The following is a 13,493-nucleotide window of genomic DNA, read 5'->3' on the forward strand; positions in this document are numbered from 1 at the left end:
GGGGCTCTCCTCACCTCTCCGGGCAGAGCCGGCGGTGCGCGCCCCACCTCCGATGCAAGCAGATCGGTCCGGAGTGCTGGCAGGAGACCCTGGGCCCAGTTACCCTGGTCCGATGCCCATCGAAGGGAATGTGCTCCCAGACCTTTCCCCAAAGCCAGAGAGAGTGGAAGTCAGCTTAGGTCTCTCACTTCTGAACTGTTCAAATCGGCAATCAATTTTTATGATGTAATTTATAATTTATGCAGGTTGTCTTCATACATATGGTGTTGCTTTTGTGTGTCGGGGTTTCAGGTGCTTTATTACTCTGACGGTGTGATTTGCATTCATGTTCGGTTACCAAGATCGTATTTCTCCTGTTTACACCATAAGGGGCCGAAATGAAGATTAATGCCACCTCCCTTTGCCCGGCAACCCCTTCCCGGCAGACCCCAGACCTCGGCTCCCCTCTAGACCTCAGAGCCCGGCATCCAGCTTTGGCAGAGAGAGGCCCCGCTGTGCCTTGGTTGTGTGGGAAGCCTTGGCACATCAGAGGGTGCAAGCGGACCACCTGTTCCTGCTGTGCGTGCCTGGGCAGAGGCCTGGGGTCTCCCGGGACAGGAATAGGGGCACATACACAAAAGCGTCCTCGCCAGGGAGGCTGAGCGCAGGCACGCCACTAGGCCGTGTGGTCACCCAAGCCTCCTGCAGGTGACAAGAGAAGGCAACGGACTCTGTGGCCAAGGCCGCAGAATGCGCGGCGCTCCAACCACTAGAGACCCCTACTCGGGACCGCCACAGGGAGCTGAGAAGGCCCCAAGGCGAGAATCAGGCAGTGGTCGGATCCTGAGGCCGCCAGAGTGTCCCTCCCAGCTTCTAGTGCACCCAGCAGAACCCTCTGCCAAGGGGGACAGAGCACCGCTCTGCTTGGGACAGGCCCGGGGCCGGCGGGAGCGGCCCGGAGGCCCTGTTCGAGGCTTGCCAGACACAGCTGAAATGATTAAGCCAATTAAGCTCGAACAAACAGACGCAAGACTGAGCGGGCCCTGACCCTGAGAGAAAGGGTGGAATGCAGGTGCTCTGGCCAGCTACATGCCTCGTGTGGACTGGCCGGCGCGCAGACAGCCGTAGAATCGGGATGGTTCCGCCAGGCAAATCTGGTCTTGAGAGGCCTAGAAGGCCACCCCACCTCCCCACCTCCCCACCTCCCCCTCACCCCACCCCCTTTAGCTGAAAAGTCCCTGCGAAATACCACCCTGGGGCTGAGGACTGGGTGGCAAAAACTGGGCACAGAAGCATGTGCTGAGTCTCAACAATTCCAGCACGGGTCTGAGGTGGGAAAGTCCAAGCCCTGGTGCTCCGAGGGGTTCTCCCAGCCCCAGCGGGGAGCAGGGGCAGGAGGTTGTTTAAGGCCCAAGACCAATCTAAGAGGGCCCTGCCCCCAGAACGTGGAGACGTGGCTGCAGGTTTTCAAACTACCCTCAGTTCTGCAAAGGCCAAGGGAACCCAGCTCCCCGAGGCTAGGGGCTAGGGCTGGGGCTGGGTGACTATTCCTCCGCGCCCCCCACCCCCGGCCCCCAGGATCCCTACCCTGGTTGGTGGATGCAGGGCGCAGACAGGCTCCCAGAGCCCTAGCGCAGGGAGGGGATGGGTGCAGGTCCGCAGCGCTCCCAAGCGTAATTATTTGATCTGCAGATGTAAGTGGGATTTATTGTAACAACAAATATAGTGATGTCAAAACCCAACCTTGGATTAAAGCCGGCAGCCAAAGGGGAAGTGTATTAATTTCCAACAGCATCTCAGGCCAGAGCCTATTAGAACAAGCTATTCTTCAGGCCCCCCCATCAGAATTAATCATTGGCAGTTAATGTGAAGCTCAGACAAGTTGCTGTTAATTTAGTGCAGAGAGGACGGGATGGAATAAAAAGCTGAGGTGCTGGCCGAGCCTCGTGGGTCTCATTAATCAGCCAGCTGAGACGGCCTGGCTTGATTACAATTTGCAAAAAAATTCATTAGGGCCCGGGCGATTGACAATTTTTCTCTCTGCCTGTGATGTGACTCATTAGGCAGCCAAATGAAAGCCATGATGACGGCCATGATGACAGCGGCCATCAAGCGACGCTTGTTTATCTTCCTCCCCTCGGCCTGTCTCTCGGGCCTGGGCCTCCGCGCTGGGCTCTCAGGGCCGCCCGGTGTTCGTGTTCGGAGGTTGGGGAGGAGGGAGACGGAGCCCAGAGAGGGCAGGGGGCCCCAGCGGTGGCCGGTGCCGCGGCGTCCACCAGGCTAGGGTAGCCCCAGGCCCTCTACCCCTCCTGTTTCCAAAGGCCAAGGACCAGCGCAGCTGGGGTGGGCCTGGGAGCTTGAGCCCCACCATGAGGCTCCCTGAAGGCACCCCGCTCCTTGCTAGGGAGCTTCACTTTCCCCCACAGGTTTCTGAAGCCAAGGCTTTGGGCCCCTCCACTCTGTGCCTTCCATCCCTACCATGGACTTTTGGAGAAGGTGGGTAGGGGTTACACCTGTTATGGTGCAAGGGTACATGGGATGGGGGGCACGCCAGGATCTGCGGGGAGTGCCCTGCTCTCAACACCCGGGGTTCCTTCCCCAGACCAGGAGCGCCAGGTGGGGGCGTCCCCGCCGCGGAGGCCGCAGCACCCCCAGATCCTCAGGCCCGGACTCTTCGCCACCGGCCGCGGTTCTGCCAGGGGCACATATCCGGCCTGGGGATGGAGAGGCCCGGGTATGGGGGGCGGGGACGGCGTCTCCACGGGCCTCCACTGCTGCTGCGGCGGCGGCCAGTGGCCGGTGCGGACCTGCCGCGAGCAGATGACGCCAACTGGCGACCCGGGCGCTATCACTGGCGGGCTACCGGCGGCATCGGCGGGAGCGGCGGGGCCTTGGGGACCGTGCGCCGCGCAGGGAGCGGCCCGGGCGCACCTCCCACCTCAGGCCCCAGGGCGCTGGGTGGGGGGCAGCAAGGAGCCTCCACAGCTCTCCGCTCCCCGCAGAGCGGACTGAGGCCCTCGGAGGAACGGCCACTCAGTATCACTGTGCTCAAAAACCAAGCCTGGACCATCTTCCGTCCCTGGAAATCTTGGGAACGCGGCGGAAATCGGTGTCTCGGTCGCGCCCGGCCCTCACTTTGCGCCTGAAGTTCGGGCTGAAACCTCGGTCCCCAATGCCCCTCCTCCGCGCAGAGGTGACGGGTCGTAAGCCGTATAAATTAAGTCAGTATTAGTATTGACCCACGGCGACGGATTTCGCCTTCTTGGACCGAGAACCGCGGTGAGTGAGGCGCGCGGCTGCTTCGCAATCCGTTCCCCGGCCTCCATTCCGAAGGCTGAGGCTGGCGAAGCCGCCGGCTTCTCTTCGCTCTTCGGGCTGCTGGTTTGGTGGCCGCGAGGGCTCTGGCACCGCGCCCCTGGGTCACCCGCGGCCAGTCCGCGGCAATCTCCGGAAGGCCTGGCCGCTCGCGTCCGGCCGGGCGCTTCGGGTCGGGAAAGGAGCAGCGCGGGGAACTGGCCGAGCTCGAGGGGCGCGGTCCGCGGTGGTCTAGGAGCGGGACTGGGAATCCGGACACGCCCCTCCCGCGCCCGGCTGGCCGCGCCCCCCACCCCGAGGAGGGGGAGGTGCCCAGCTCTCACCCCCAGCCCCGCGGACCGGCCCCCCGAGCTGGCCGGCGTTCCTCGGGGTGGGGCGGTGGTCGGGTCCCGCCCCGCTCCGACCCCGCCCGGAGAGGGAGGTGCCCGGCCCGCGGGCGTTCACTGCCCGCCTCCGCCTCCGAGCTGAGCTCTGCCGGGAAGCCCAGCTCGGCTAGTTGGGTTTCTGCTCCCGTCGGAAGATCACGCCCGGAGGCTGATTTATGAGTGCTCGGCCCTGCCCCGCGAGCGAGCACCGCTTCTTTTCGGGTCCGGGATGTTTGCAAGGAAACGCGTTCCCTCCCCGGCTGCAGTCGATTTAGAGAAGCAGGAGTTTGTGCAAAGCCACCCATACCCGCATTCACTTTCCCTCCTCCGGCGCCCACCTCCTCTGGCCAAAGTTTGCCAGCCTCCTAGGTACTGGTTAGGCTGAGCAGAGGGGAAGATGTTAGATTTCTAAGGTGAAAATGAGCTTTGCTCCAATTGATAACCCAGTTGGAGCTCTTGCTGGCCTATTTCAAACCTGGTGAGGTGCTGTGCGGCTCATGTCCGGCCGGCTTGAGGAGGCCCTGGACACGGGGTGTTCATCCAGTACTGGTCTCAGACCAACTGCCTGGCCACACGCCAGCAGGCGGTTCCCTCTAAACAGTCAAATCTGGACAAACTTATGAGACCCAAGAACTGGTCTTTTCCCTCTCTCTCTCCTTTTTATTATTCACAAGACTGAGATTGTTTTAATGTCATAACTTATACGAAAATAAGCTACATTGAAATAAATTAAACACAACGGGGACGTGCTTCAGACATGGCTCATAGGATATGCAACCCCAGGAAAGAAAGCCAGGCAAAACCAAAGCAAAGCGAATTTCCAGGCTGCCCCAAAACGTCTGCTTTTCAGTCAACTAAAAAAGCCAGAATAGAAACAAAAATAAATGGAGACCCCAGTGTTTGCTCCTGCATGTGATGTTTACCTTCGGAAAAGTATGGAAAAGTGGCTGCTATGCGTGGCAGGTTACAGCAGAGGTTTTGTTCTCTTCTGGAATGTGGCTGGAGGACATTACTGGGTAGCTGGGTCCTATAACTTTCAAAATACAGCAGCTGAGATCCAGTCTATATAGCCATCTAATGTACAAAGTAGGATAGTATAATAAATATTTAGTGTGTCTTCAGGTGTAGCTGTAGCCCCTTCAAAAGCAGTCTTTCAAGCCTGTTTCATGAATATACTCTCCATTTGCTTGGGATGTCCAAAGTTGGGGGGTAACTTTGAGTTTTGCCTCAAACACGGTGGAGTCCACCATGGGTTCCCTCGGGCACGGTGGCTTCTCCACGGCGGTCCAGGCCCTAGCCCTCCCTGGTCCCTCAGGGGCGGGCCTGCTCCAGCTGCTGATGCTGACTTCTGATGGCGAACCTGCTGACATGGACGGGGATGGGGACAACGATCTTGGGGTTCCTGGAGGGCTCCCCTGTCTTGGAATTGGCATTGCCGGCTTTCACCCGTTTCCACTTGGCCCGGCGGTTCTGGAACCAGATTTTCACCTGCACCTCGCTGAGTTTGAGGGCGTGAGCGATCTGTGAGCGCTCGGTCAGCGAGAGGTACTTTTTGCAGTGGAACTCCTTCTCTAGCTCGAGGAGCTGCTCGCTGGTGAAGGCAGTCCGCCGCCGCCGGTTCTTGCCCGTGGACGTGGTGCCGCCCGCGCCGCCGCCGCCCGGCGGCGTCTCCTCCAGCGCGTGGCCGGCGTCTTCCCCCTTGTGAGCCGCTTGGCCGGTCAGATTGTCGTCCGAGCTGTAGTCCAGGTCGCTCTCCAGCGAGAGATTCTCCTCCTTGCCCTTCGGGTCATCTTCCACCTTTGACTCGTCTTTCCCTTGCCCTCTGACAGCCCCGACTGAAAGCAAAACCAAACGGCGTTTTATTACATTTCGCACACTGGCCTTCCTTTCCCTTTCCCACCGTCACTCGGGCATTTCCCCCCCTTAGCGGATGGTCTTTCTGTGACATTAACACATTGTGATTTCCTGGCCTTTGAGGGGTAGAGAAGGGGTGGGGGGGGTGGCGTGAGAAAGCTCAAGGGAGAGGAGGAGACAGTACAGGCGACGGCCCTTTGCCCAGAACCATCACTCAAGGGGCCACCAGGCCTCCTCTGCACCCTCCCGGCCTCCCGCAGCTTAAGGCAGAAGTAACAGGAGGCGTGAGGCCCAAGAGAGCGTCCTCTTTGTCCCCGGGGTCGGGGCTGGGTGAGGACTGAGGGGGAGTTCACGATGCATCCTGCCCGCCCACCTCCCTCCCCGCCGCCGCCGCCGCCGCCGCCGCCAAAATTCTGTGAACTTCAATTTCATCGCAGCCAGAGTGAGTGCACAGGGAGGTGCAGATCCCAGACCATGTCGGTTTTTGAGACAGGTGATGTTGGTCAAAGGGACGTTTTGTAGCCTTAGAAGTTCCCACCGGACACCCCAGCACACACATGCGGACGCACAGCCTCCTAGGAATCCAATTCTCCCAGGCAAGCAGCAAGCCCGGTAAAGGGGTTTAATAGGTCTGGACGCCCTTCGGCACCCTCCCTGCGAAGACGCGCAGCCCAACCCCCCTCCCCAAAGGCTGAAACCTACCCGGGATCCCAGGTCACAGCGCTGGAGATGGGGGAGTGCGAGACTCGGCCAAACTGGCGAGCAGATAAATTCGCCGCTCAGAGCAGCAGCTGACCTGGGGCTCTGAATGCGCACCCCGCCCCCGCCCCCCGTCCCCGCGCTTGTTGCGTGGCTCTAAATGCCCTCCGGAGGCCCCACCGCGCAGCTCCGCTGCATCCTCCGGCTCCTCAGGCCCGGGGGATCCGGGGCGGGAGGCGGGCGGGGGCTCGGCCTCATCCCCTCGGTCCCCGCGGGAACACGGAGCTGGCGCGCCCCCGCGCCCTCCCGCCCGGGTCGCGCGCGCCGCCGACTCACCGAGCGACGCCTGCACAGCCTCGGCCGCGGAGAAGGCAAGCAGCGAGCCCTCCTTGGCCAAGAAGCCTTTGCCATCCTCCGCGTCGGCTTGCAGCGCCTCCGCCTTGTCGAAGTTGCCACCGCCAGGCAGCGGCTGCGGCGCGAACTTCCGGGCAGCCGCCGCCTCCTGGTGCTGGGGAGACGCGGAGAAGCCGCCGGGCAGCGTGGCCATGAGCGTGGAGGTGAGCGCCATGCCCTGCGCCAAGCTGGAGCAGAAGCTGGTGGGCAGGCTGGGGATCTGGTGGTGAGGGTGCGCGGGCGGCAGCGCCGGCTGCAGCGCGGCCTGGGGCAGCGCGGGCGGCGGCGGCGGCGGCGGCGGCAGCACCACCGGCCGGTAGGGCATGAACATAGGGTAGCCAGTGTAGACGAAATGGCCGGGGCTGGGCTGCGGCGGGCTGCCGATCAGCGAGTCTATGCTGAAGGCGGTACTACTCCCCAGCGGGCGCTGCATCATCATCAGCGACGGCGGGAACGCTGCGCTCATAGACGCGCTCGGGAGAGGCCCGCGAGAGGCGAAAAGTCCCCGCGCCGCGCCGCCACCGGGAAGCCCGCCAGGCGCCGGGAGCACAGCTTGGTGCACCGGGCAGGGGCCGAGCGGGACCCGGAGGGCAGATACCCCTCAGTCCTGGGCCGGCTGCATGCCTGGCGGGAGCTGGTGCGGGCGGTGGGCGGGTGAGGCCGTGCGCCCCGGAGTGGAGCGGGCGCCCGGGCCCCGCGGGCTCTCTGGAGCTGCCGCCCGCCGTTTGCCCGTCGGAGCCCGCGCGCGTCGCTTACGCGGCCCTCGGCCCGGGCTCGCAGCCCTCTGCGCGTCCGTCCGTCTGTCTGGCTGTCGGTCGCCTCCTGCGGGCCGCAGGGGAGCGCGCGAAGCTGGCGCACTTGTCTTCTGCGGGCGCCGCCAGCACCTTTAAATCGCGCTCCTCTTTCTCATTCACATTTTGCCTGCTGCCGGGCCGGGCTCCCCTCACGTGGGGCCGGGAGCCGCCGCCTATTGGCTGCGCCAGGAGTGGGCGGGGCGAAAGCGGGGCTCCGCCCCTTCCACCAGGGCTGGCCGAGAGCAGGCTGTGGACGCCGCGAGCTCAGCGAGCGGCCCAGAGAGCCGGAGCTTGTGCGCCTGGCCCGCGCCGCACAAACTTGAAAGGGGCCATTGGCACCTCCTAGGCTTGAAACTCGAGGCTCGGCAGCCTCAACGAGGCCGCCTCCAAGGGCGGCTTTCGGGGCTAGCGACGGCCGCGTCTAAACCGCGGGCGTTTTCTTTCTTTGGTATACATGCTTTGGAACAAACCTGCTGCGTGCTGCTGCTGCTCCCGGGGTCCGGGCGAGGTTCCCGGAGTTGGGGGCAGGGTCTTGCCCCTCCAGGTCCGCCCATAGGGCGCCGGCCGGGAGCTAGCAGCCCCTGCCCGCCGCAGGGAACCCGCCGGGTTGCTCGAGGCGCCCCCCGCGTTCCCGGCGCCGCGGGGAGGCTGCCGATGCCCCCATCCCGAGCTGGGCCCTCCAGTGAGCGATCCCGTCTCATTTTTCATGACATTCTTAATCATCGCACCTATTTACACACTTTGCCTGCGCACCAAAATAACAGCCACGATAATTATGATAATAAAGCGAGTCCTTTATCTGCTCCATCCTCGGGGAGGAAGGGGGGAGTTGCTGTGGCTCCAGTTTGTATAACGTGAGATTATCCTGATGAAAGCTTTATGATGTTTGCGCAAATAAATGCTGCGCTTTGTAAATAGGCGCTAATTAAGCACGTTGAGAACGGAGGGAGCGCTCACCCCGGCGCCGCCGCCAGGTTTCCAGCGCGAGGACTCGAGGGTGCGCGGTTCCCCTTTGCCTACTGCAGGATGGAGTCGATTCCCTCAAGATGTTTCCCCTGTCTCGACAATGGTAAAACCCCAGAACTTGGGAGTAAGGGAATTGGCGGGGATGGGGTGAGTGTTAGGCATGTTCTTATCCCCTTCACCATGATAAAAACAAAAGTTTCAGCTCTTGTATTCCCTTTTCAAATGGAATCCTTTCGTGGCAAGGGCAGACCGTGCAAAGCGCGCCAGCGCGCGCGGGGCTTCCACGCGCCTTCAGGGCCTCGGCTCCCACTTGCCGGGTCTAGACGTTCGCCCGGAACGGCCTACAAGCACCGGACTCGGGAGGAGAGGAGGGAAGAGCGCTGTAACGCCGGCCATTAAACATCAGCTCACGCCAAGGAGCTAGTGGCTGGGGAGTTGGCCCGTGTTGGACGTGTGCTATGTATCACTTACAAGCACATTTAATTGGGAGATAAAGATAAATCGACCTTTATGAATTTATCGACCTGATTCTTGAAGCTCTTCTTTCTCGCTCTTCTTTTTTCTCTGGCTTTAACCCGAAGGCCCCCTGGGGGACGTCTGAATCCCGGACCACCTCCTCAGCCGGGAGTCTGGCCGGGGACCCACTGCCCACCCAACGGGCCCTGGAGGAGCGAGGGGAGGGTGCACCCTCGGCGCCCCGGAGGGCTGAGAAAACTCGCTGTCCCCGTCACCAGCCGCCCTCCCTCTCCTAGCCTCCTCCCCCCAGCCGCCCCCCCCCCCACCAGGACAAAGGCGTCTCCAGCGCGTTTCCCCACTCCGGGCCGCAGTAATAGATGTGGCTCCGGCCGCAGGCGCTTTGAAAGGAATTCATTAGGACGCTGACTGTATTGCCTCCACTCCCTTCACGCCCAGACCCCGAGGTGGCTTAGGCGGCGTGAGGGGAAATTAATTCCCGTTGGGATCCTTGGGGAAGGAGACGTCTGTGGGCTCTGTAAGCGCTATCCCTCTTTCTCCACTCCTGCAAAGGAAGCACAAGAAGAAAAGGAAAAGAAAAATAAAAAATAGAAGCCCAGGGCAAAAGTCTGGTTTCTTTATGAGCATAGTAAATACTCCCTCTCTTTATGAGATAGTTACAGTCACACCGTCTTGGGCAGGGTTACCTTGTTTTTTGAATGCTAAAGAAAAAAAAAAAAAAACGCTCGACTGCTTGATTTACGTTGATACAGCCGGGTCCCTTCGCTGCTTGACACTGGCACGTCTGTGTAAGCTGTTACTCATTTTACCTAAGCAGATTTGCCATCCACTTTGCTATTTTGGCGTAAAAATGTTGTTCTAGAGACTTGCATCCCCTGATTACCCTCCAACGGACAGAGCTTCCTTTGATTATTTCGGTGATCATTCCACATTTAAAGTTCAGCAAGGAGATTGAGGTCCACTGAATTATAGGTACACTTGAAATAATTTGATGGCATATTATTTGCACCCATAAACTGCCATGGAAAGTATTGACTACAGGGGTTATAGTACTAATGTCCTTTTATTAGTTAAGGAGTGAAGAGAATTCTCATCAATACGAATTTTATTTACTAGTGTGCTTTTTCTCGAATGCAGTGCAGTCATATTTTCTCATCTAATGCTTAACTGCTTAGAAAACGACTGTTCGCGTCATAAAAGGATCCTTGTGTTTCGCCGTGGTTAACAAGATTCATTTGGGGCACCTGAGCTACCTACAAAGCGTTCAGAGCGAGGAGACAGTGGATAATAAAAGCCTTTAGAGTTTTTCCACTGCTCCTTGGAGAGAGTTCTGGGCAGCGAGAGACAGGTACACCGCTTATCCATCCTTCGGATTCCGACCTGCCTAGCTCGGAACTCCCTCCAACTGTAGAGCTCTCGGTGACTCAGCTCGGCCCAGGCTGCGCGGGAAAACCAGCCGGCACAGACCTTTGCAACTTTGCCTTAGGTGTCCCCTCTCCCCTCCCTCCGAGGAGGAAGAGCGAAGGATGCACCCGAAGGGAGATCTTGCGTCCTCCAACTCCAGTTAACTTCTGCGAACTTTTTTTTTCCGGGGAAACTCCAGTCGGGATGAAGTTGGCCCAGCCCCTGGACACTTTCCTCGGCCGGTGCCAAGCTGGTGTCAAGACCGAATTAGGCCACTTAAAACATCAGACGTCAGTAAATGTGAAGGTAATTAAGTTGTCGCCACGCTTCGGGGCTGTCCCAGTCAGCTTTTGCACGCAGGTGTATGGAGGCTGAGTGTAAAATGCTCAATGCACAAGGAAATGAATATTCATGCAGCAAACTTGTGTTGGCCTGTGGAGTCCAGCCTGGAGAAGGAAGCACCGCTAACCGCGCGCTTCCACGATGCCGCCAGGGTCGAGGTCCCGTGTGGTCGTGGAGAGAAGGCAGCGTGGGAGCCCCAGGTCTCCGTGGGTGCGGAGAAACCCGCGGGCTTAGCGGGCCGGGTGTTCCGGCCCGCCGCCCAGTCCCAGGCTACAGGCCGGTTTCTCGGGCAACCATGTTGTTTTTATTTATAGGGACTTTGAGTGGCCTGATCATTAGGTCATTGCCGCAGCTCTTGCTCCTGGCAATAGTTGGGAAATAGCTTGGGATGGGTTTTATTTATGGAAGGGCAATTGGGATTCACACCCAGCTAACCCAGAACAGTCCCTCCCAAGCTCAAGATGCACTTACAAAGGGGTGCTTGTGTAAAATTCCCCATCAGACACACCAATTTGCAAGTAGCAGAAAGCATTGAAGCCTCATCTTTTTAAACTATTTTATTCAGCCATTTTTTTTTTTTTTTTTTTTTTTTAAATCTGAAAGCCCAAAATAGACTCCATGTGGTTCTAAGTGAAGGCAGCCCTTGGCTGGCTTTGAAATAGCTCCTGCAATTATGTAAAAGAGCCATTCACCAACAGAACGGAATTAAAAGGGATCTCGCCCGCTTCCCTTTCATTGCCAACCTCTCATGTTTGGCTTTTCAAAGCACTTCCAACACGATGTCTTTCTCCAGGACAAAAGGCAGAACAAAAAAAGTCCCCAAACTTGTAAATTGAACGTCAAGGGAACTTTAAACAATTTAAAGCCCATAAATAATGATAAAGGGGACTGGCAAAAAAGGCAAACCCATTCAATTAATAGAGTTTCCCAAGCAAAGATCAAGTGGTTTATAAAATAAAAGTCTTTGGTTTCATTATTCTGCTCCGTGGCCGTGCAGAAAGCAGGACCAGGGGGGTTTTCTAAAGCGCCCTGAAGAAACACTTTGCAGCACCGTGTGTGCTGCGACATTCTTCTGTAGAAAGTTTTGCTTTTTGTCCCCCACCCTCAAAATAGCAGAAACAAAACCGCAAACCAGAAACGTGAAGAGATTTTTTTTTTTTTTTGCATTTCCTTGGAGGAGTTGGAAATTGTTCCCCGCAGGACTGCAGTCGGGGGAACGTGACCCTCACACCTGCGCTGCCCTCCCCACCCCAGCGCGGAGGAACGGGCGGAGCCACGGCCGCGGGGCCCGCGAGCCGAGCCTTGGTGTGATCTGGGGACCAGGGCGGGGAGGTCCTACACCTCCCGGGAGCCGCGAGACTGCGGTCGCGGACGCGCCGACGGCGCACCCAGACGCCAGCTGCGAGCGCGTGGAGCTCGAGGTTCCCCCGCACCCCACGCGGGCCTCGGCTCCAGAGCCGGGGTCCAGGCGTCCAAGGGCGCAGGCAGGGGTCCTAGTTCCTTTTCAGAATAGCCCCGGAGTTTGGAGTGGGGAGTTCGTGACCACTGGGGGTATTGGATCGCCTTACACCTTCGTCCTGGAAGCCCCGCGCCCGCGCTCACCACGCATCTCCCCGGGAGCACCCAGTCCCGGCAAAGCGGATTCTCAGCGGGGCCTGAGCCCGTCCACCCCGAGCTCCCAAGCTGGGAGGAAGAAGCATCGGGCGGAGGCCAGGCCGGGAGCCGGCCCGAGGGCTGTAGTTGCGGGGCCGAGGCCTCGGGCGAGGGCCTGGCTGCCGGGGGAGTAGCGCCCGCATCCTTCCCGCGGGCCTGCGTCGGGCCGCGCGTCTGGGAGGCCGCGCGAGTTCACTAACCCCAGGCCCGGGAGCGCCGGGGAGGGAGGCGCAGGCCGCGCGGCACTTCTCACCTGCCTTTATCTCTACGCATCTGCCCCCTCGGATTCCCGCGGCCCCACCTTTCGGGGACTTCAAACGCGCCCCGCTACTCGGCGCCCGACTTTCATCTCCCCGCACAGCGGGCATTGTTTGCGGGACTTCACAGAGATGCTAATCCCGGGGCCGCGTAAACGGCGGCCTGGGAGGCGGGCAGAGGGCACCGAGGGGTGAGGGGGTGCGCCAGCCTGAGCCGGGGGGCCTTGGGAGCCGCCGTACTGGCAACCCTCCTGGAACGCCCGGGTCAGCTACTGTCCCCCTCCCGTCCCATCCCGCCCGCCTTATCCGGAAGGCGCCGGACACACTGTGACGGTCGTGGGCCGGACAGAGCCGGCGTCCAGTGGACGCGGAAGTAGGAAGCGACCGATGGCCGGGGCTCAGCAGTGCGCCGTCCCAGCTTCCAGCTCTCGGGAGGAGACCGCGTGGCCCGGGAGAGCCCCGCCAGGGGACTCCGACTGGAGCCTCTGGGGACTCCTGGGCCCTCGCAGACCACGGCCGAGCAGCCGCCCCTCGATGGCCCCGACCCCCTGCAGGGGTGTTGTCTGTTAAAGAGGACGAGGTTTACCTAGAGTTCATCCGTTTAACCCTTTGGAAGCCGCACTGGAGGGAGCAAGAGAGTGTTTGGATCAACCGCGACCACCATCAAGGGCGCTGCTCCGACTTCAGCTTCTGCAGGGACCGAAGAAAAAGCAGAGATGCTCCCAGGCGGAACTGCGTTTCTTTCTCCAGAGAGGCTTGCAAAGCAGAGCCTGGATTTCCTCTGGTTACTGCCCCCTCCGATTAAGAAACTGTAACCCAGAAAGGATGTCACCGGACAGGGCAGGGCACTGGGTGTAAACAGAGGGGAGAGATGTTGGCTAAATGTGGAGGGAGAATTGGGATGGCCTCTGTTCCTCCTAACGAATCCCTCCCGTGGATTTCTGGGGGAAAGGTCATTGTAAAAAGTTTGCTTATCAATAAGCTCATCTGGGAACCTC

General features: G+C 59.8%; 1 protein-coding gene across 1 annotated transcript; it reads right to left on the minus strand.

Annotated features, from left to right (window-relative positions):
* Positions 1 to 4,716: 4,716 nt before the first annotated feature.
* On the minus strand, positions 4,717 to 7,103 carry GBX2 (gastrulation brain homeobox 2). The gene is made up of 2 exons (XM_007463914.1): positions 6,549 to 7,103; positions 4,717 to 5,494 (listed from the first exon to the last, which is right to left on the minus strand). Exons 1-2 carry the CDS (start codon positions 7,069 to 7,071, stop codon positions 4,971 to 4,973), a joined length of 1,047 nt encoding a protein of 348 aa, XP_007463976.1. The 5' UTR covers positions 7,072 to 7,103; the 3' UTR covers positions 4,717 to 4,970.
* Positions 7,104 to 13,493: the final 6,390 nt, after the last annotated feature.

This window comes from Lipotes vexillifer, unplaced genomic scaffold, assembly GCF_000442215.2.
Source record: "Lipotes vexillifer unplaced genomic scaffold, Lipotes_vexillifer_v1.1 scaffold1215, whole genome shotgun sequence".
In the NCBI taxonomy this organism is placed as follows: domain Eukaryota; kingdom Metazoa; phylum Chordata; class Mammalia; order Artiodactyla; family Lipotidae; genus Lipotes; species Lipotes vexillifer.